At 35.3% G+C, this 25,081-nt stretch overlaps 1 protein-coding gene across 12 annotated transcripts in view; it reads left to right on the top strand.

Annotated features, from left to right (window-relative positions):
* The window catches only part of spri (Src homology 2 domain-containing protein sprint), a 282,388-nt gene that overhangs the window by 96,463 nt on the left and 160,844 nt on the right, over positions 1-25,081 (top strand). For 8 of the 12 annotated variants that reach the window (XM_089734756.1, XM_089734754.1, XM_089734766.1 and 5 more), the window contains exon 2: positions 5,155-5,405. The exons of the other annotated variants lie outside the window; for them this stretch is intronic. In XM_089734756.1, the coding sequence (XP_089590882.1) occupies positions 5,248-5,405 (158 nt within the window). In that variant the 5' untranslated portion in view covers positions 5,155-5,247. The remainder of the gene's footprint in view (positions 1-5,154; positions 5,406-25,081) is intronic. 12 annotated transcript variants of the gene reach the window in all.

Here is a 25,081-nt window from a genome sequence, read left to right as displayed (position 1 = left end):
CTTCATGAAAAAGTATACTGTTTTCATTATAGAAAAAGTGCGTTGGTCACGCAGTCTAGTAAACGTCATAATATACCAAGAAAATAGCGGTTGAGATAAGGGATAAATCATTTTTGTTTTTAGCTCTTCACTGAATCACGTTCGATAATTCTGTGTCGAAAACTGCAATGATCTAATCGACACCCACAGTCATAGACTCGAAATCTCCAATTCTAATTGCCTTTGAAACTTGTTGGAATAATATTCACCTAAACTATACCTAAACATTACTTCAAATTGTATAAGGTACCAACACCTTCGACTGTAATTGGTACCATATCGGATAGTGTGTATAAACACGTAATATTATATTAAACGTGCAATAGATAATAGTGTTGCAAATCTTTGGGAAACAAATTTAAAATCCTTCTCAAACACTTCTGGAATATTTTTAAAATAACGTCATAAAAAATCCATTGCTATGACATTCGTTTTTCTCAAGAAAACTAATATTTCATAAATTCAATACACGGATCGATTTCGGCCAAGGTTGAATTAATTTCAAATGCTTATGTACCCTATTACATTAATACACTGTCGTAATTTAAATTTGAACTATCAATAATAAATTTGTAATAAGTCTTACGAGTTTGTGATGTCCAAACGGCAGGCCTCGTTTAAAATGTAATCACTATTCAAACTACTTTGTAAACTGCGTGATTTCTCTGCGTGAGTACTCGTGAACATTATTTAAAATACGTAGTAAAAATATTTACTTAAATAGTAGCAGGTTTTCTACTAGTCAAGTCTTTTTGGTAGGTTATAGAGAAAGAGAGAGAGAATTTCACATTAACTCAATGCACACCTCTTATGTGTCAGTAGGTACGTTTTGTATGTAATATTTTATTGCATCAGTAATTGCAACTCATATTGTTCATAGTAAGCGATGTTGCAATAGTGTTTTTGCCGAGTTGACATGCATTGTAACAGATAAACCTATTTTGTAATTTCTGCATTCGCAACAGCAAATTTTTATATCGTTACATACATACTCTAAATAATGTTAATTACATTATCAGTCACAGAAAGTTAATACCAGTATATAAAAATATATCGTGAACGCCCATTTATATTGTGAAGTTTCTCTCAGTCACAAAACATTAAGTGCTTAATTATCACAAAATATCTTCCAATAAGACGTTTCTCTAATTCAAGAATCCTTATGTTTCGAGCAAAATTCTAATGGTGTTAGAGACAAGCATTTTGTGGTCACTGGTAACAGTCATATTAGAGTAATAGTTAGAGTTAACATTCAATTTCAAAAAATAATGATTTTATTAGCAGAGTAGAGATTTTCTTATTATCAATCAATAAGAAAATCGATCTACAATGATTTGATGAAATTTATTTGGTCTCTTTATTAATTTTCACATCATAAATAAAATAGTAGTATTCGCGAGCAAAACTTACTATTAACACTCAATCAATTTCAAAACATTTAATGAGATAGGGAAATACAAATGTGAACAGGGAAAAACTATCTATATGTTAATACGTGAAGTAAAAACTTTGTATCCCTTTTTACGAAAATTGCGCAGACGGAGTATGAAATTTTCTACACTTATAGAGAATATAGAGAAGAAGTGCACAATGCTAATATTTTTTAAAAATGATGCATAAAAGATTCATTAAATCAATAAAGAAAACGTTACACACACTACCATAGATTATACACTATACCATGTATTTGACGCACACACGCCTGCACACTATTTATTGTCAAACTTTTGTTCTTGACGTCTGTTGTCAAATTGAGAATAGATTAAAATTAAATATTGTTTGTGTTTTTGTTAATATTTTTTATAGTGTAGTCTTGGCGAAATTTGTGATTATAGAAGTATAAAATACAATCATAATAGTGTACAAACTTACAATTCCAATTAATTATAGTCGAATTTCGACTACTGCGGGACCTCTAGTTTTTTATTAAAACACACGACGAAATAAGCTACGAATATATCATTCAAATTACAGTTTCTATGTAGAGATACACACCAACTACCTTTGTAATCGTGCCCATGTACGAATCACGCACGCTACCTCGAACTTGAATCCTTATTCTGTTCATCAGATTTAAAGTTTATGAACATTAAACCGATGAACCGTTGTATTGTGAGGTTTTGAGAATTGTGTGTGTTAGACATAAAATTGTCGAATCTTTACAACGGTTTTCAACGTCCGTGATTTCGTGCATTACCTTCAATGAATACGCTGCTTTTTGGTTGTTGGGAACGATTCCAATACTTACAGAAAATGTAATATCAAAAACTAATTTCTTCCGTATACAAATGGGTTGCTTCTGGCACTAAAGTAATCTCCCGTTAAGTTTCTCGCCGGATTTTCTCAACGGGTCGCGCCTCCAATCTGGTAGTAGGTTCATTGGCGAAGAGGCTGCTCTTGAGTTGTTAAGTTTCCTTTGGAGGCGCTCGGGTAGCTGTTAGCAGATCCCACTACCGTTGGCTGAGCGCGTGCTCGCCCACCTGTTCACGCATCATTTGGGATCCTTCCGATCTACGATTGACACTTGTGACGAAGGGCTCGATGAATCAATTAACCCACAGACACAAACCCACTGAGATTCTTGCCGGATCTTCTCACTGGGTTGCGTTTCCGATCCGGTTGTAGATTGCGAAGCACTGTTCTTGCTAGAGCCAGTGCTAGCTTAGCAACGACCTCAGGTTAGAGCCCCATGAGCTCGCCTCCTCATTCAGTTACGCTGGCTTAGCCCGCTAGGTTACCAGCTTCTTCTTCTTTTTTCCTATTACCCTCTGCTGGCCGTGCTGGAATCATGGTCCAGGCGGCTGGCCGATCCTTCGGCTGGTCGTAGGACCGTCGAGGCGATTCGCCCAGTCCTTGTGGACTGGGTGAATCGTGACAGAGGACGCCTCACTTTCCGGCTCACGCAGGTGCTCACTGGGCATGGTTGCTTCGGTGAGTTCCTGCACCGGATCGGAGCCGAGCCGACGGCAGAGTGCCACCATTGTGGTTGCGACTTGGACACGGCAGAGCACACGCTCGTTGCCTGCCCCGCATGGGAGGGGTGGCGCCGTGTCCTCGTCGCAAAAATAGGAAACGACTTGTCGTTGCCGAGTGTTGTGGCATCGATGCTCGGCGACGGCGAGTCGTGGAAGGCGATGCTCGACTTCTGCGAGTGCACCATCTCGCAGAAGGAGGCGGCGGGGCGCGTGATAGACGCGCAAGCCCGCCGCCGTCGAGCGGGGGCCAGGGAGGCGGATATCGCCCAAGCCCTGGCCCTCTAAGTGTTTCGGGTCCCCTTTACACGTCGGTCTGGGGACCGGCAAAGGGGGCCTAAGAAGACGACGTGCAAGCTGCTCTGCACGCGTTTTACGCAAGAGCATCCGGGTGATGGAAGGCCGGCTATCCTCGACCCACGCTGGTTTTGACCCAGCGGGGTATTCCGTAGGATAACCCATTCTAACCGGCGCCATCTAGGCGGGCTCCGGATAGCCTGCCGACCGAGAGGGCTGGTGGTCGTGGCGCCGACGACCACTGGTCCGGCGTCCCGAGGGGGAGGGTGATGGGAGAGATGTGCTCCGCACTAAACGCTTCACTTTCCCCCCTTTGCCTTTTCATGGGTTCTGTCTCGTGCGAGGTTTGTTGTTGAGCGACAGGAGGTTTTAGTCAGTTCGACTCTGACATACTCCGCCCTTCATCCCCAGGGGAGGGCGGAAGTCCGGCGATTTCCTCCTGACCAAAAAAAAAAAAAAACCCTCTGCTGGAGTGTAGGGCTCGAATCAAATCGTTCCATTTACATCGGTCTTGGGCAGTCTGTTCTAGCTCCTCCGACGTCATATCCAAGACGCCCAGTTCCTGCTCTACAGAGCGTGGGACGGTCTCTCTTCCTTTTGCAAGACACTTTCAAGGTCAGTACTCTCTTGGGTAGGTGGGTATTGGACTTTCTTAATGTGTGACCAATCCAACGCTACTTCCATACGTCATAGGTTCATTTGCACACATAAGCGCGGTTCTCTCCCATATTATATAACCGGAACGCAATACAACTTTGTGGCATAAACGGGACTGCGGTGGTAACTAGCTGTGTTTCATCCATAACATTTTGCAGATGTTATTAAACGTTTTCTATTCAACATATTTTATAGTAGTTACCGTTACCACCAAAGGAAATATGCTGATATTAATGGTTGGCTTAACATCAAACACTGGGTAATTGCCCGTATCTAATAATATTTTATTGTTTTAGATTGAAGTAAACGATGCTGATGCAAAACGTGTTAGTATTCAGAACGACTTTTGTTTGGTATGCATTCGATTTAACTGTTTATTTAGCGAGAGCTTGTGTTTGACGATTTGTTTAAAACACTAAGTACTGGACCAGGCTTACCTTAATATATCATCCAAAAATATCCAAATTTGTTGTTATTTTGGAGATTTGGCTCAAATAATTCCTCAAAGAATAAACGTTTTAAGCTTCATTAAGTATAAGAACGGTTTTGTCCCAGATTTTGTTCTTAGTATCTTTGTAGTTTTGTTTTTTAGTTATAAGGTTTTCGAAGCGGTGCCGAACGAATATTGATAGCTAAAGTTATTGAATAACAGTTTTAGAGCATTTGTAGATAAATAATTCACATAATACCATACCATAATTTACTATCACATTTACCGTGGTTACACGATTGTGATGTAGTGTAGTTTTAAAACTTATAAAATAACCGAAAATGCTTTCCATCTATTAATCACGCAAAGCTATTCTATTATTTATTACCTAAGCTTCTACTTTAACACTTATCTTTTACAAATTAATATTTAATGTATGATGGAAAATATCCATCATTATCAAGCTTTATTCTCGACATAACGATAACAATATAGTCTTTTCCATTCGATCATCGTTCAATAAATGCATTCGTTTACAATATAGTGAATAGCACTTGTCGTGTTTTGAACCTGTTCGGTTCAGGAGTGGGAGTCACGGATAATTCACGATATCCCGTCGACGAGGAGGGCTGCAGCTAATATAGAGGTGGTGGTCACTCCTCCGTGACGCAATACGGATGCACAACCAACGCACAGTCACTAACTTCGCTTCCCAATGTAACACACGTCAAATAACAATTCTGTCGTTTATTTTAACAGATAATCAACAATACAATGCTGACTATAATTTAGCGACCGATTAAATGTAAGTAATTAATTAAAAAATCGTGATAAGTGAAGTGAAACGAAACAATGTTGATAACAAAGTACACGGCAATTCTGTTGGAGAGCGCCAGAATAGCTGAGGCGCGGAACACTGCGATATCGAGGTCGAGAGAAGATAGTTGGTCCTCTTTGGAGAGCGGTATCAGCAGACGGCGTCCGGTCAGACGTCGGTATTTCGCGTACAGGTATTATTATTATTATTATTTTTGCTTAGATAGGTGGACGAGCTCACAGCCCACCTGGTGTTAAGTGGTTACTGGAGTCCGTAAACATCTACAACGTAAACGCGCCACCCACCTTGAGATATGAGCTGTAAGGTCTCAGTATAGTTACAACGGCTGCCTCGCCCTTCTTCAAATCGAAGCGCATTACTGCTTCACGGCAGAAATAGGCAGGGTGGTGGTATTTATCCGTGCGGACTTACAAGAGCTCCTACCACCAGTAAAACTTTTTGACTTGCTACAAAAATTTTAGTAGTACATATTTTAATTTTTTCATTACGTTTTAGTTTCAATTTTAACCGAAGTATAAGTAGCTATGTACGTAAAATTACGTATCTAAATCAAAAGAAATCGCATTATCGAAATTAGGGAAATAGAAAAAAAAATTGTTTCCATTGAAACTGCACGAGCGCGCCACAAAAAGTAGGTACATATTAACGAGCCGACTTTTTGTGCAACACAGACAGGAACAGTACAAACGATCACAAAGGGCATTAGGTATTCATTGTATGCGTCAGTGTAGCGGCATTAAAGCAAGTAAATACAGTCTGTAGGTAATACGAGAATCGCATTTTCATTACTTTGAATTCCATTATGCACCGTGGAGGACTTAAAGTTTAGAACTAGATACTTAATTAGCTAGAAAATAAACACAGCCCAGAAATATTGTTATATATCTCTAGATTTATGAGAGTATATTAAAAATGAATGAAACCATTTAATTGTTTGTCATTGTTATTTTATTATTGACTACAGTTTTTTTTGAAGAGGATCATAAAATTTGAAATTATTTACAAAACTTAAAAGTATCAAATAGAAAATTATTATGAATTAGTACGTTTTTATTCATTTAATAATACATTTTTACCTTTTGCGTTGAGCATAACTGTGCCGTTATTGTGAAAAACATATCACGATTTTTAAAAATCAATCTAAATTTTCAAATCTTATATATATATATATAAATAAATTGCTGTTCGTTAGTCTCGCTAAAACTCGAGAGCGGCTGGACCGATTTGGCTAATTTTGGTCTTGAATTATTTGTGGAAGTAGAGAGAAGGTTTAAAAGGTTGATAAATATGAAAATGCTCGGAATTATTCTCCTCTGATTATAATCCTCTGATGTGTCCCCCGTCGGACAGATTCCTTTTGTTTATTTTAAGTTTATTTTATACAAAAGTTTAGGTCTTTTATTTATCGATTGAGGCACTACGAAGTCAGTTATAAATATGATATTTTCGTATTTCACATTGAAGATTTTCTGAAAGTATAAATTTAATGGCACGTTAAATTCTTTTAATGTTTCACTTGTTTAGAGGACTGGATAAGAAAGCACGAGAGGCGTGTACAACGTTCTAGGCACAAAAGATAAATTGGTAGCATCCGTGGTCGTGCAGCGGAGCCCATTCGTTTAAATTAACTCTTTCTACACTGACAGCTTCTATTACTTGCAATTATTTATTATCATTATTGGTGCCCATCGTCTGGACGGCTTCCAGTATTGTAAGAATAGTTCGCGTCTGTTTTCATCTTTAAAGCACATCTAGGCTTCGTTCCTTGTCGACAAGATTCTTGTTCGTGTAATGTATATAGCAATTGAAGGTTATACATTAAGATCGATAGAATCGTTTTATATTAAATGTAATTTTTCATGGGACAGAAGACATCAATAATGGGCTACTTTATTTTTATCTTGTGATCTGTCTTGAGCTTCGCGGTTTATTTCAAACCTTATTTTATAATTTTCGACTTTATTAGCACAGCCTGCATTGCATCGATGAATTGTAAAAATGCACTTACAAGATTTTGATGCGTAAAACTCGACCAGGTCCCTCCTTCCTGCAGTTCCTAAAGTTCAAACGACAGTAAGCTACTACCGAAACCCTAAAAGTACCTATTCATATGTTAAGTAAAATATTGTCGTTTTAAAAATTAAATTTATACAGTGAACACGCAAATGAAAGGCGAACCTCGGTGTTTCTGATTACTCACATATTGCATTAAAGATTTTTTAATGAAAAAACTGTTAGAACAGACAAATATGACTATTAATGACAAAGATAACGTATATAGATATGTAGATAACACTTAGGGTTTATTCAGTTTTATTATTGTTATTGCACAATTTTTAAGATTTCGAATCGAATACTTTAGTTTTAGCGGTCCGGGATGACTTTTGGGTAGACTGTCTAATTTAGTTTTAAGTAGTTCCATCGTACTCAAGTATTAATTATATAAACATATTCGTGTTTTACTAAAGAGTAACCCTTTGTATGATAAGTTTTTTTTTTTTTTTTTTTTTTTTTTTTTTTTTTTTTTTTTTTTTTTTTTTTTTTTTTTTTTTTTTATTAATGTTATCTGAAAGGTAATGAAAATTTATATTGCAAAGTGCTGTTCTATTTGAACATTGTTTCGAAAGTGTTCGAACACTCCATTTCGCGGAATAACAAAAGAAAACGTCACAATTCTTACCGATTAACATAAAAATACAATAAAATTATTGCCGCAACGCAATATTTGTAATTGTAAATATGTGTGCATTTGTTTTTTCTTCTTCGTAAGAGACCGTGTTATAGCGTGAATGATTGATCCTTTCACATTTTATCATGGAGTCGATGTATCTAATTAATTTTTACTCCAGTTTTTTGACACGGTTTATAATAACACGTGATGTGATTTGCGTACGCTGCATGATTTACAAGCTGCATTTACACGCATGTCGGTACATGCATGTAGCATTATTTTTTGTATAAACATAAAGTACATTACGCGTTTTCAGCCCACTGAGTTTCTCGCCGGATCTTCTCAGTGGGTTGCGTTTCCGATCCGATGGTAGATTCTGTAAAGCACTGCTCTTGCTAGCGCCAGTGCTACCAACACACCCGCTTTGAGCCCCGTGAGCTCACCTACACGTCAAAGAGAAGCTGAAATAGCCTCTCAAGGCTAACAGCAAAGGTAGAAAAAAAAAACGCTTTTTCAATAAAGTAATTTACGAAATTTGATATTGGTTTATTTAAGGGGTAAGAGTATTACCATAGCAGAAAATAAATAAGTCGCGTAAAGCCTAAATAGAAGTTTTTACTGGTAGGCCGTATTCCAACCCCGCCTGAGTAGGTAACATCATTTGGCGTATTACTGACGCGAAACTGTCATGCGTGCAGCCGCAAATTAAAGAAGTGAAACAATGACTTCATGTCCTAGTATGCTTTTCGGAATATCTATGGATTTTGCTTATCAATTAACACGACATGGGCGACATGGGCGACCTGGGCGACCTGTTCACCCTTCAATAGGATAAAAAATCATTTGTTGAACCAACAAAAAGAGATCGTTGACCTTTTGCGCAAACTGATGTTTGTGTTGCAATGCGTGCAATGCAAAAACCTAACTGGAATGTATTTTCATAGCGATTTTTTTATTTAGTCCGTGAAAACCACCAGTTCCGTCAACTATATAATCCCTAAATATAATAGATCATTTTTAATTTAAAAGTATATTTTTTTAAACGTTACATGGGAGTTGCATTAAGTTGTGCAATAAATATTGACAGAGTAGAAAGATATAGACCTATCTGTTACACTATATAATACACTATCTGTTAATAATATTATTTTACGTAATTTTAGTTTATTATAGATTCCGATTCTGTCACACTATGAATAAAGAAGGACTATGAACTTAGTGAACATTTTGTGTATATAAAACAACCTACATAACTTTAACAATAATTCATCTAAGAGATGTATCGTTCTTACGTGAATTAATAAAAAAATAATGATATTTAATTGAAGAAAATATTGATTTCAATAAATAAACCTGTAGAAACTAAAAACGTGGACGGTAAATATAGATCTTCACGGACGCGGTGCATTATACGGCAATTAGTTGTGGACTGAGCCTACCTCAACAAAGATTTATCACCGCATTGCTATTTACAGATTTATAATTACAACAAGAAAACATCACAATAAAAACATTTATACTGACTAGGGTTTGAAATTATATTTGAAGAACGTTTACATAGTTTTTATCGTTCAAGTGTTGTCATGAAATAGGCGAAGACAAATCAGTGAATTGGCACTTTCTCCTCTGTTTGTCAACTGATTTCCTCGGTTTGTTTAATAATTATAGACCAGTACGTGTTTATTGATGATTTTGTTTAATTAGTCAAAAAACAATTCTCATAATAAATAATACAGAAAATTACCATTTCGTTCTGTGTGTGTCAAAATAATCGTGAAAAACATAGTAATTGCCAAACTCCTCTTCCGTGCGTCGTATTCCTCAGTTCTGAGGGTCGTGACCTTTACTGAGCACTTTTGTTAGGACTATGGTCCTCCATTCACTTCTGTCTTCCGCGCAGTGGATAGCGACATTGATGCTGGATTCCAAAGTCGTCTTGATCTAATCAGACCAGCGCATGGACTACGCCCCCTAGGCCTCTTTCCTTCCACTTTGCCGGTGATGAGAAGTCTTTCGAGATTGTCACCCTTTTTCCTCGCAACGTGACCGAAAAACTCTAAAATCCTACGTAGGCAAACGGTGGAGAGTCTTAAGGAGACGCCTAGTTTTTCCAGGATTGATGCGTTTGTCCGATGCGCCGTCCAGGGAATCCGCAGCATTTTCCTCCAGCACCACATCTCAAACGCGTCGATCCGACTTCGATCAGCCTTCTTCAGAGACCATGTCTCCGCCATGTAATTGCCATACAACTTGGTGAATTACTGTAAAGTAATGATATGTTCTTTTCTAAAATTTCATGGACATACAATTATTAATTGAGCAAAGCTTATGCCATCTTATCTGTAATCACAGAGTGCTCTCGCCAAAGATAAAACGTTAAGATAAAGTACCGGACAATGCTCTCTTGCATAATGCTGGTCGCCCACTGCGCGCCATTGTCTTGTGTTTTTATAAAATTCTTTCGCATTTATTTCGAGGTTGCGTATGCGATGCCAATGACCTTTTCCAACGACATTTTTTCGCTTTAAATAGATCGTTTTCCTGTAATTAAATGTGCACACGACTTTATCGTTATAATAAAATAATGGTAAATAAATCTAATACTAAAATATTAAAATTCGAGCTTTCGACTTAGTTAATAAAAATTTAATCAGTAACATTTTGATTAATTATGACAAGATCAAATAATTGCAATGGCTGAGTTGATTGTGTAACTGGTTTCAGAATATACATAGATTAAGTACGACTTGAGTTCTCCGCACATCCTTGATTAAAAAGCTATTGTTAAAATAGGTACTGAAATAAATATAAACAAAGGGGAACTAAATTAGACATTCTACATCTAAGGTTAACATTACTGTAATGAAAACTCGCATTAAAATTGAATAGAGCTCCTTCTGGTCGCGTAGAACGGCAAAAGTTTATTGCTCGCAAGTCGTTTAAAACTTTGCCGTGTCAGGCTCCCTGCGTACGGTTTTCCTTCCACGATTCATGTCCCCAGTAATAGAGTCGCTGCGAATACTCGGACCATACGTGTTTCTTTTATGCATTTAAAATTTTTTGTTTAGGCTAAGTGATTATTCTTGACACCTCCCGAAGGGCTCGATGAGTAAATTAACCTATAGACAAAGCCTACTGAGTTTCTCGCCGGATCTTCTCAGTGGGTCGCGTTTCCGATCCGGTGGTAGATTCTGCGAAGCACTGCTCTTGCTAGGGCCAGTGTTAGCAACACTCCCGGTTTGAGCCCCGTGAGCTCACCTACACGTTACGGAGAAGCTGAAATAGCCTCTCAAGACTATTAGCATAGGTAGGGAAAAAAAACTTGACATCTGTATACTGAAGGTGAGCTCCTACAAATAAAGATACTTATTTAAGTGACATTCTAGCATGATTTTGTCAACGTCTTCGTGCAGGAATTTGATACTCGGGTTGGTTTGTAATTCTCATTGTCTCGTATGTGTTACCGTCACCGATAACACCAAGAAATTTGGCTTGAGGCTATTGAACAAGGAACGTTTTTGATTATTTTCCACTGAAAATTGATTTCATGCAATTGTTACAAGTATCGTTACCATCAAAAGCAGTTATGATCGTCCGTATTTTAGCCCTTAGCCTTTACCTTTTAGCCCCCGCTAAAACTCTCTTAAATTTGACGCTTTAGCAAATGTGATAGCGTGTGCTGAGAGTCGCCTTAGTTTTTTGTTCCAGCGTCCTGTCCGCTTCTAAATTGAAAAAAAGGTTTATTACAGTTCTTAAAAGACAAGAAATTGCGTTATATTTGATACTATCACTTCATATCACAAATTGGGCAGCGATAATCACGTTATGTTGTGGCCTCCACTTTACCCAACATGGACTATCTTCTATTACGCTATAAGAAATAAAATTACTAGTCATAGAGCGTCTTGTGAACCCGCACGGGTAAGTATCACTACCGCGTCTATTTCTGCCGCGAAACGGTAATGCGTTTTGAAGGGTGGGGCAGCCGTTGAACTCTAGAACTGAGATTTAGAACTCACGTCTCAAAGTAGCATTTAAGTTGTAGACGTCTATGGGCTTCAGTAATCACTAATATCCAGGTGGGCCATAACTCATTCACCCGTCAAAGCATTAAATATGATAAAAAGAACTACCAAATTACGCGTCTTTGAAAACCCAACTAATTTTATCTTTCCAATGAATTTCTTTGATACATTATACAAACTTGTACTTGAACAAAATGTCGAGCTGCGTAAGGTTTACCAATAGGTGTTTAACAATGTATTTCATTACTACGAAGTGATAATATACAGTTTGCCAACTGAAATATGATATGACCAATTAGGCAAACTGATTACGAGTTTTAGTTTGTCGAGTCGATGTTGGATCATCTATGTACATATGTATAAACGTGAAATTCACTAAAGGTCAGTACGTTATGTACATATATTAGGTACTAACTAACCAACTACAAATATTTAGTAATTTTTGTTAATACCTTATCTAGGCTCGTGAGCTCATACCATACTTGTTAAGCCGTTAAGTGTCCATAGTAACGAGAATCTGAATGTCGTCTAGAGATATGAGCTGCCTCAATTATATTGTAATAATAATAGTAGTGGCCTAAAAGAAAAAAGGCCAGTTATACTCATATCGAGCTATACAGATGTGTCGATGCTCAAATCTCGCGGGCTTGTGCCCAATTTTTTAGTATAAAAGAATTGCACCTTTGCTATCGCCATCTTTTTCTAGCCGCAACCATCACAACGGAAACCAGGCCAATTTGTTGATTTTCCTATCTCCTCTGGTAGACCTACGTATGTTGGATTTTCTTATTCCATGGAAATATATTCTCAGCGGTCGCTGACGCGTCTAAGGTTTCTGTAGTAGTATTTTAATAATACATTACTTAATATTAAACTTTTTGCTATTATTGATCGTATATTGTCTCACATTCGCATAGTTAGAATACCAACGTAAGCATACGTGGAACTTCAGTTATTTGCAGTGTCAACTACCTACACACTATTATTATATACTCGTAGTAACCGCAAATATGAAATTGTGCATCACGCGGCACGCGTCGTCCGCTTAGAAATTTATATTGCAAATAACGCAATAGCTTCCCGGCAGATTGACTGCATTGCCGAAAACAAATTGAGGCAGCAGTCGGTACAGAATGGCATTCAGAAGTACCGTCTTTATTGGTTACGTAATACACAAATCAGTTCGTTCGAACCGCGATTAATTTACAATCTAATATACAATTAAGTAAAAGTCAACGTATTGATGTAACCTAAAATGAAGACTAAGTTCACTATGTTTACGGTAGTAACAAATGCAAATAATTTTTTTTTTATTTTCACGCAAAAAGAAAATTCTTTCAGATGTTTATTCTGGTATTCAATTACATTTATATTTGAAATATTTTGGAATACATTATAGGAAAAAATTAAATAGAATAGACATTATTGAGAAGTTTGTTTAAATAGCTCCTCTCAGTTGCAGAATTTTTTTTTCTTTTTTTATTGCTTAGATGGGTGGACGAGCTTACGGCCCACCTGATGTTAAGTCCGGCAAAAAACAAACAAAAAAATCAAGAACTAAGCACAAATAGAATATAAATAGACAATAATAATATAACTTTTATCAGTAGAATGGGAACCGGTTTGTTAATTTCAAGAGATACAGTGAGTCTGGCGTGTTTATGCCCTCAATATTTTACGAGACGACGTGGTACGGGTATTGCAAGTATAACACCCACGCCGCAGGATCACGGTGCCAATTTCGAAATGAACCATATAAAATATATGGTCTACTTTTTTTATGGACATTTATTAGTACTAGCACCGGTTGTAATTGGATTCTTGAAATTATTTTCTATAATTTAAATATTTCACGTATTTATTACATTGTAGAAAATGTAACTATTGTTTAATGTAACACCTATCACATCTAACTCTATTTTGGATCATACGTCTATTTTGAGTTTAATATATATCGCACATAAGGTGCGATAACTTCACCTATGCAAATTATGTAAATTTTCAGGAGAAATGTTGGAAAATTCAACATCTTACTATTTAATTCTTATATAGTTCTGTTAGGCTATTGAAATAAAATGATAATATTTAAACCACAAACTTCATCAGTAAAAGCAAACATCTCTCTCGTGTCACTATAACTAATAATAAAAAAATCTATTTTCTCACGCTCAGTTCAGTGCTAACAAAAATTGCATAATTATAGCACTGTATGTGCGATATGAGAAATAGGTACCTACATTCATTCCTAAACCTCAATTTTGAATTTTGACTTATTAATTTAGTAATTTATGAATATAACTTAGGCTGTCACGAGTGTTAGTATTACATAAAGAGCAAAAGAGCACCCCACCTTCATTGACAGTAACGATGCAAGAAAGAAGAGGAGATTTGACGACTATTTATAATATATGAAAAATATCCAATAGTCCGTCAAGTCAGTAAATTTTTGACGTTATTATTAAAGTAATATATTAATACGTGAAGCAAAAACTTTGTATCCCTTTTTACGAAAATTGCGTGGACCGAGGAGTATGAAATTTTCCACATTTATAGAGAATATAGAGGAGAAGTGCAAAACGCTAAGATTTTTTTTAAATAATGCATAAAATATACATTAAATCAATAAAGAAAACATTAGATACACTACCATGTCATTTGACACACACACGCATGCATACAATTTATTTATTGTCAAACTTTTCTTATTGCTTAATGTCTGTGGTCAAATTGAGAATAGATTAAATATTGTTTGTCTTTATTAATATTTTTCTATAGTGTAGTCTTGCCGTTGAAAATACAATCATAATAGTGTACAAACTTACAATTCCAATTAATTATAGTCGAATTTCGACTACTGCGGGACCTCTAGTTAAAGTAATAATGCACAAAAGGTATGAAATTCAGAATATCTTCCATGATATATTCATAATATTTGTAGAATTAAGCTATACCAGGGCACAACTAGTTTAATGAAGGATTTGAAGTGAGCTCGCTTAGACATGTTTAGGGGCAGTCTGCGTTCCGCACACCTGTCTGGCGGCTCTTGGAGTTAATGGTCTAAATAATTGCTTTGTTGGATAGTCAGCCAGACTAGTCCCACCGTGTGTTATAATTATGCTTACCCTCTAAAGACTATTTAGGTGTCTTGGTGTTACCTCTTTTCACTGTATTTAGATTTTGACTGCTTCTTTACCGTATATTAAATACGTTTAAGGTTGATTAAATTTAACACAGAACTTGATGTAATGCTATCGTGAATTTATTAGAGAATATAATTGTATCGAAATGTAACATTTTTGTATTTTAAGATTGACATCACTCCTACTAGTACGAAATTATACCTAGTACAAAATTGAATTGTAATTATAATTTTAAATTGTTTGAATTTTTTATTGGTTTCCTATGTTGTTGTTCCCTATAGATGTTGACGCGATCATTTGTACGATAGTATTATTTCTTTAAATAATTTACCTAATTTGTATAGTTTTACATAACAAGGCAATTTGTTTTTTAAATAATTCCGACTTTATGTTTCCGCTGTCGAAAAATATCTAACATACACAGAATCTTCAAAACAAACTATCACAAAGAAAATAATAATAAACGGGGTACCCAATCGGAAAATTACAAATTCCCTGAAGCCTTTATTTAAATTGCCAAAGTTTTATGAAGACAGAACAGTAACGAAATAGTAGTAAAGCAATTTACATTTAGCTCGAAGCTATTTCTTGTGAAACTACGAAAATTGTTTTATTGATACCCATTCATTATGTCCATGTTAAATTATTGTATATTTTTAATAAACGATTTCTAAAATAACAGTACTGGGTTTAAAGTTATGTTAATATTGTTGTTGTGAATTTTATTGAAAATATTGCTAACACAAAAATAGGTTAGTATTCGATAACTTTTATTTCTATTGAAACTTTTCTATGCGGCTAATAGCTCACAGTCATCTAACAATTTTAATGCCGACCTCAGAGCTTCGATTTGAAATCTGGCTTGTATTATAACTATTACTGTATTCGATTTAATGGTGGTTTTTCGAAACAGTACTCTTTTATTGAATTGGTTACAACACCTAAAAATGTCCGAGCATCAAGCGAGTGTACTTGATAACCAATTAACTATTGCTCAACGCAGCCTTCAGATCAATCAGTGAGCGAAGACCATTTAGATCTATCAATAAACATTGTTGTGTATGTGAATTGTTACTATTTGAATGATTTGAGCGTTGTTATTGGTATTTGGGCATATTGTGAGTCAGCACGGATAGGTACCAACATCCAGCCTAATTCTATCGCGACATTTTGTTGAGTGCGACAGCCGCCGTGATTCATTCCCATATCGGAACAGCTTTTTTTTTGCTATCAATCTATAAATTAGATTCACGCAATAAATGAAATTTCTGATAGAAATGTATGTATTTAAGAAAAATATTTTGTAAATTAAATTATAAGTCAACCTGTACCAAGATCTGGCTTCTAATTTAATGATACAGATATAACAGATAGTTCTAATTTGTTTTTCAATAAATACATAAAGGTCATATATTGAGATATGCCATATAAAGCACGTAATGAGATCATTCCATCACGAGAGAGCAATATAGGCGCTGACAAAATGTAGGCACTTAGTGTGATGATATGTCTTGGTGATATTAGATTTGAACTGGCCGATTATTCTAGAAAAATAAGAAATATTAAATAAGAAAACTGAGGTTGTTGCATTTAGAAACGGATAGGTATATTTAAAAATTCGTGGTTTTAAAAAGTTTAACATTTACCTTGGCCATAAGTTGGTTGCCCATTCAGTCGATACTAGTTACTAAGGTTAATGAAACAATGAGAATGCTAGCTAAAACTATTTAAAACCCCTAGATTACAATGAAATAGCTTAACGTTAGCTGAGTCTGAGAAATCTTCTGTGTCGTACCAAATTCGGTGTTTCATTTGCAGCTCATGACTGCGGCTTCACTTGTGGTTGTCTGTTTCATCTCATCATTTTTATAATATATTTTATCAGATCTAACTATGTTTGATGTTTGAGAGATCAATTGAAATAAAATAAGATTCTTTTTTTTAAAACATAGTCGGTTTTTTATTCGTATATAATTTAAACTATTTTTACTGCTTAACCTCGCGTTTTATATTGGCATTGTGTTATTTCCGAAGTTTTAAATTTTTTACAGTTTTCGTGGTGACGGACGACGGTCGTCCTCGTCAATTCTGTAAATGTAGGTTAAAACGTAAAAATAGTTTTAATTACTTTCTATTAAGTTGTTACCAATTACACCCTGAGACGTCTCGATTCGAGTGAAAAATGCTGTCTAACTCTTATATCTGAAACACATGGGTGCTGCATGACAGATACGAGCCGGATGATATTGGCTACTGACAATGCATGATACCAATTAATTTGGGTAGGTAGGTATTTATATCGTATGCAACAATGTAGAACAAAATACACATGCTATTTACCGATATACCTTTTAGACTTATTATGTAATCGCTTTTCCCGGTTTCGTTTTGTTAGTCAGATTTTTCTTCAAAATCAGCGCGTGTTACACGAAGCCATTTATTCACATCTTAAATAATGTAGATAACCGGTCCCACGGACTAGATTTGTAAAGAAGACTTAGAGCTTCCTTAAAATAAAGAATAATTGCAGTGTTTGAGCACAGACTGCATTAAAACTGCCCTTGGCATTTCGTATGGCGTGTTCGTTGTTCGCTACAAAGCTAATAATTATGATAAGCAACAATTGAAACCAGAGTTCTTTGCAACTCAAGTATACGAGTATAATTCAAACTAATTTTACGCTTTAATCTCAGGTTTTTTATTGCCATTATTTTAAATTATTTCCGAAGATTTCCGATTTAATTATTTAAATTATAATGACAATGAAAAGGCGAGATTAAGCCATAAAATTAAAATATTAGTTTTAATTATGATACGCGTAAACCGAAGAAAATACCATATCTTAAGTTTCTGTGTTAGTCTATTTTAAAAGAACACATTAATTGAAAAATAATGTGACTAGGAGACAATGCATGTGACTAGGAGATGTATGGAAATGGTAGTGCAAAGTAGAGGGGGAAGAAGTGACCGAAGAAGACATGATAGAGTGTGTAAATGACGATATGAAAGAGAAAGCAGTGAGTGTTGAGATGACGGCTGATAGAAGAGAAAAATGGAAGAGAAAAATTAGCTGTGCCGACCCCATCTAGTGGAATAAGGTGGATTAAAGGAAGGAGACATTAATTGAAAAATAAAACATTTTTTGTATGTATTATTGCTCTGTCTCATTGCATGGTATCGGTTATAATAATGTAGACGTTGTGTGAAAAGGAGTTAGATTCTCTTTGCTTTGCTTCGCCCTTACTTTGTCGAAAATAGTGCTTGATAGATAGTCTCTGTCTCTTTCACTCAAATATTATATCTGACTAGCGACCCGCCCTCGCTTCGCTTCGGAAACATTAAAACACACATGAAACCAAAAAAATAAAATATTTTTTTTTTTTAAAAAGTAGCCTATGTTCATCTGGTACAATGTCGGCTTCTAATGGAAAAAGAATTTTTCAAATCGGTCCAGTAGTTTCGGAGCCTATTCGAAACAAACAAACAAACAAATCTTTCCTCTTTATAATATTAGTATAGATATACGTAAATTTTAAAAAACCACGACACAGTTGATGATATTCTAATCATTTTTAAATAAATAGGATATAAAAACAATTTACAACTTCAGCGAGCAACACTCTATTGTAGATGTTATTATTACGAAGAAATATTTGTTATGATCGAGTTAACGCACAGTCTAACCTAGAATAGCATCATCCCATTCCCGTGAATGGCGTAAAAAGGATCAAGTTATCTTGGCCTAAATGATAAGACGTTCGCTCTACTCGTATCGACCGATGTGATCGTGCCGGTGTTACCATAACACCATCGTGTAATAAAAATCAAATTTACAAACAAAAAAATATTTCGTAATTACGGCTACGGTAGGCTGTATTTTGAGTCCGCGCCGATAGGTGTACCAAAATCAGTGAAGCAGTCACGCTTTCCTATCTGAAGAATGGGACACAATTGTGACTACGACTTTATCTTTCAAGGTAGGTGTCGGCGCTCACGCCTGTATTGCGACGTTGACATCTGCGGGCTCCGCTAACCACTTTACGTCAGACGAGCCACGAAATTGTTCACTCATTAACGCAATGAAAAAGATAAGAAAAATCTGTTAATATTTAAGATGTTTCATGTTCAGTCGCTTAACTTCGATTAATCTACGAAAGGAATTGTTAAAATTTATTGAAAATGAAAACGCTTTTAGAATTAATAGGAACAAAGTATCGATGGTCAGTGTTGCGAAGACGGTTCTGTTCTATCGACATTAAGTTACATTTGATTTTGTTTTGGATTGTTTTTTATTTTTATTTTTAACTGCTTAAACAATCTTTTTTAAGTTTTTGAGTTGATTTCATATCATCGATTCCATATTCAAGTTGATATCATATTTTATAATACAATTAAAACTATTAAAGACGCGCGTGTCTCTCTGCTTTCCTATTGCGAGGAGTCGCAATGATTTTTTTAATCTGGGTCATCAATGTTATGACAAAAAAAATGCGTCGGGTCACGCTATGACCGATCAGTGTGCTTAGTGCGAGTTTTTTAACGTTCTCGATAGCGTAAAAGTTAACTTAAATTTGTATGGAGTTGGGATGTTTGCCTACGTTTGCCACTAGGGGCGCTGTTCCAACTGCTTACAAACTTGAGTTAACTTTTACGCTATCGAGAACGTTAAAAAACTCGCACTAAGCACACAGACTCAGAGCATAGTACGCTTATGGAGACAACGCGTTGCTTTCATCTACGTGTATTTTGCTATTCTAGAAGCACCTCAAAAATTACAAAATTTATATTGCCAATAAAAACAATGGGTGAATCTCGATATCGATAAATTCTTTTTATACTCCCTGCTTACATAGTTAAGGCCCCTCGATCGTACATTTCTCTGCAAATATTTGTTTCAATTAGGTCGTCTCAGAGACCCTCTTTATTCTCGACGTCAAATAAGTGATGATCTCAAAATTTCGTGTGACGTTTATGTGTACCGTAATGTGGGTCGCGTTCCTCGATCTTGTACGTATATATTTATTTTTAGTTTTTTGAACATCATAATATACCCGTATTCGTTTGTTTAGTATGAGTTATTTTTGTGTGTATAACATTTTATTGAATTACCTTACTAATTAAAATTGTCCGTGTGTTTCCTCTGTTATCTATTTCAGTTCCAAAGCTAATGCGCGGCCTCGATCAGTATCATTGGCATTATTTCAAATTCAGTTAACTACCTCAAATTCTAAGGTCCGTTATTTTATGTTCACATATTGATGTGCTTAGACTATTGTAAGTTTTTTTTTATTGCTTACATGGGTGGACGAGCCCACCTGGTGTTAAGTGGTTACTGGAGCCTATTGACATCTACAACGTAAATGCGCCAGCCACCTTGAGGTATAAGTTCTAAGGTCTCTAGTATAGTTACAACGGTCTAGTATAGTTGCCCCACCCTTCACACCGAAACGCATTACTGCTTCACGGCAGAAACAGGCAGGGTGGTGGTACCTACCCGTGCGGACTCACAAGAGGTCCTACCACCACAGTAAGTGCCAGATAAAACCGTCATCAGCCGTTCTTTAACAACAAAAATTAATAAACAAAACACATATAAATACAGTACATACATTAGGTATGATGGCGTTGACAGAAATGAATTGTATATTTTATAATAAACTAGTTGACTTGATTACGCGAATCACGATAAATTGTCAAATATTAGCAGCTTCCTTTATATTTCTAGCTCACAGAAACAAAACAATGATAAAATATGTTAGTAACGTCGACATGTGATTTGTAATTCGAATATGAACATTATATTATGTAGTATAAAAATAAAAATAGCTCACGGAAATTGCAAAATGAACTAACAATTAATTTCATAAATTTTTTTATCCTGTTATTACTGGTCGGAATTATATTCAAGATTATATATATGTATGCAAATTTTCAAGTTAAATAGACGTTTTGAAGTCGCTGAAAGTGTCGTTCAAAGATTCCGTTACTTAAAAAGTAATATATAATAAATGCCAAGCTAAAAAAGCGTGTTCAAAAAAATTATAGACGAAAATATTCTTCGAGATTGAAAATAATACTAATATAATACATTTTTTTCAAAGATTCTTCAAAATTTTCCGTCGCGTTCAAGAGCCTCAAGCGTTCCGTTACTTGATCTTTAATTATCGCGACTTTTAGACTTTAATTACTCGAAAGTTTTTTAAACGTGCTCCCAGAAGTCCGTAACTGGATTAAGAATTGTCTGGAAACTTTCGAGGGCTATTTTAATTGTTCTCATATAATCGGGAAGGTATTTTTTCCTCATATTTTCATATTTTAACAAATTATCAAGTTTCATACTCTGAACAAGTTAATGAAATCATAATATGCAACATGTCAAACCAATTCTTAATTTTAGTTTAGATTTTATTTCATCCTTAATAAAGTTTTGTTTGAATCATCTTAAAGTCATTTGAGATTTCATTGCATAGTCCTCGTTCAAAATTTAAGTGCTCAAGCTTTTTGTTGCAATACATTTTATTGCGTTGGAATAAAAAAAAAAAATTTATGAACATTCCTATTCACAATGATTAGCCAGCTAAGTGTCTAAATAAACACCCATCTCACTAGCACGGACTAGCCGCTGCTATGAAAATCATCATGTAATAAAAAATCAAACTACATAGCGATATTACTTTGTGCAACTACTGAGCCAGCATCCGTCCTATCTATTTCAACTTCAAAGCATTATCCGTGGAGTCTTTCATGTTGTAGATTCTAGTAACAGCTTAACACCATGTGGATTGTGCTTTAGTCAACCTATGTGAAGCAAAACATTGTCCATTCGTTACCCCTGAATTAATCTTATAGCTACGTTTTATTAGAACAATATTGCTAGTGATAAGTGGCAGGCGCAAGATTGGATTGTTGGCTTAAAATGTTTCGTGGAAACATTTGTTTAGGTGGATTTTACTTATTTAATGACCGTTTTCGCCATTCCGCAAGAGTTGGTTGTCACCATGCTATTGTTGTGATATAGCCATGCATGATTCATTTCAGTTTAAAACATAGGGTACCCCTCAATGTGATTGGTTAGAACTATTTCTGTAAAACCAGCAAGCAAACAAACAAGAAACCATAAACTTCACAACGAATGTTTCCACCACCCGCTTTGATAAAAAAAAAAAGGCAACCACGGTGGAATCAAAAAGGAGTCAGAGAGGTTATATTCGTTTAGTAGGTCCCTATTGGACTTTTTGGCGGGAACGCGAGGAGTGAAGTTGTGTGATTTGTTTTATTTTGTCTATTTAGTTTTTCTTCGGGTTTAAATGTGTAATAATGGTGGTTTATTAACTGTTTAATATCTGTGAAAGTGCACAAATGTGGGAAAATGAAACAAAGCCGCTGGACGTAACTTCTCGGGATCCTCCAAAAAGTCCACTGAAAAAATCTTAGTAAATGACCACCATTTTCCTGAGATTATATTTCATCACATATCATCTCATTTCATTTCATCCCAGTTGATTAATGTCTCAAATTAATCATCTTCATTTCATTTCACTCCTTAAATCATTTTTCTTAAAAATATGAATATAAATTAAAATAAGATATGACTAAAGGTCTCAGTTACCAGGTCATAAAATCTCTTAAAAAATAAAAAATAGGTCCCTATTAATAAGGTAGGTCCACGAGTTCCTCAATTTTTTTTGTTTTATTAATTTAATTCATTGTTTATTGTTACAGGTAAATACTAAACTGCCTAACGTCGACTTATCGAAAAGTAAGCTATTTAATAATCTCAACTTCTTCAGACATTTGCTTGTAGCACTGTGTCACTCATGCACAAGGAATGTCCATGTTTGTCTGACTCGTGCGAGCATCGAGTCATTGCGAAGAACAGGCAACTTAGCGCTGCATTGCATGCCAGACTAAATAATTCACAGTAAGCTTACGGAAAGTAAATATGCTAAATATAATAATTTAAATTACTTCAACGCGTGATGACTGCAAATCAAAGATACTATATTATTTTACTCGCACAACACGGAGCAATTGAGACACGATATTGATTTCGTTCTAAGCGTTTCAATCGGAAAGTCACGCTATGATAAACACTCTTTACACGGAAATGATATCAAAATTAAGAACTTTGACTATATCAATGTTGTAATTGCAAAATGTGTGTCTTTCTCTCACTGGCAATTGAGTAGCGAATAAGTCGTGTAGCTATAAATTTAACTATTCACCTCTAGTTTGGTTTTATTTCTTAGGACCTGCATTCGGTTGTTAATATAATTTATACAAGTCTTAGTTGGCCCAATCAAAGTTTCTTGCACTGCTAATTGTCCTCCCATTCTTCAGAGCTTGCCTAGACTCTCTTGTTAAGTGGATTCATTTGTGGAACCCGAATGCTTTGAATACAAAAGCTTAAAGAGGCAACTTGGCTGGAACAAAAACTTCAAACTTTCACATTGTATAATTGCACATTGACGCGATGTGAATTTCGATTCGGAGAAAAATAGACTTGTTTTAAAAATACCTAGTTATAAATTTCGAGTAAATTGAAGATTTATAAAAGTGTATACTCTAGTTTCGAGTTTTAGGAAAACTTAGTTTAGTTTGGCACACAATTTTCTAACTTATCGTGATGTATTTAGTCTTTATTTGCACTTTCTTATTTGTAATTCTTATGGATGCAGATGACTTCAGGTGAACTGATCATAAGCAGTTCTCCTTGTATCGATATTCCTTAATGCTGAGAATCGTGGCCTCTCTGAATAACTTTCTGCTAGAGTACCCTGCCCCAGTTTTGTCTATCCTCGGTTGTGTGGATGGCATCGTGGACTAAGGTGCTAAGAGTGAAGCGTATAAGGTCCGGACAGCGCCTTGGACTTCTGTCTATGGGCGTTACGGCGTCTTGTCTAAATTGTCGTTTCTTTTTTAATAAGTTTTTATTAGCTTCAGACGTATGTATTTTAGTATGTAACGGAATCTTTGAACATGATTTGGACCCCTTCAAAACGTCGGATTAACTCGAAATTTGGTATACTTATTAAGGACCGATGACAATTCAGTATTTAAAAAAAATTTAAATTCAACTAAAAAATTAAAAATCAATAATAGTTTAAAAAAACTAACAAAATACCCTTTTTTCAAAAATCCAATTAAAAAAAGAAAATAAATTTGAACTAAAAATAGTGTGAGGAAAAAGGATTTTATTGTAAAAAAGCGTGGGGTGCATGGTATCAGTACTAAATATTTTATGAACAGATATGAGTAGAAGAGTTATTTTGATAATGTCCTAAAAAGCACCCCACGCTTTTTTACAATAAAATCATTATTCCTTACACTATTTTTAATTCAAATTTATTTTCTATTTTTTAGTAGGATTTTCTATAAAAACGTATTTTGTTAGTTTTTTTTAACTATTATTTATTCTGGAAATGTGTCCAAAGAACTTGAAGCTTCTCCACGGGCATAGCCATATTTTAGGAGTAATTTTCGGTTAACCTATAAATATAATAATTCCTATTCTGTTCATGACTCGTTTAATTATGTATGTAACCAACAATCAACGAAAAAAGTATAATGCGACATAACCATTTGTATTTCACACGACGCTTGCCAAATAGGTCGCAGAATTAATCTGCCTGAAAATATTTGTTGATAAACTCTTGGAACGATCGTATTAAAACCGTAATCAGAAAAGTGACCGCTTTAAAATCAATGAAGAGGGTCCAGTTGGGGTCCGTCTACTTAAAATAATTAATATTCCCTTCTCTCCGTTAAGCCTCATTAATTTATTGGAAATTCTTCGTAATCTTTTCCTGTGCGGCATTTAATTACACCGAGAGTTCGGAATGATTAGATTTTAATTTGAACAGCCTCTGTTCTTATTTAGTTTCCTTTGTCGAAATACTTCTTTTCTACATTTTGGATATCCAGTGAAACGTTAAATATTAGTTGATTAATTTAATGATTCGGTGCTTTAGAGTCTTTGGCAGCTGCGTTCAGTATCGTGGGTTCGATTCCC

This window comes from Bombyx mandarina, chromosome 18, assembly GCF_030267445.1.
Source record: "Bombyx mandarina strain Sakado chromosome 18, ASM3026744v2".
NCBI classification, from domain to species: Eukaryota; Metazoa; Arthropoda; class Insecta; order Lepidoptera; family Bombycidae; genus Bombyx; species Bombyx mandarina.
The sequence above is the reverse complement of the archived record's forward strand: the minus strand, read 5'-3'. Positions and strand labels throughout refer to the sequence as shown.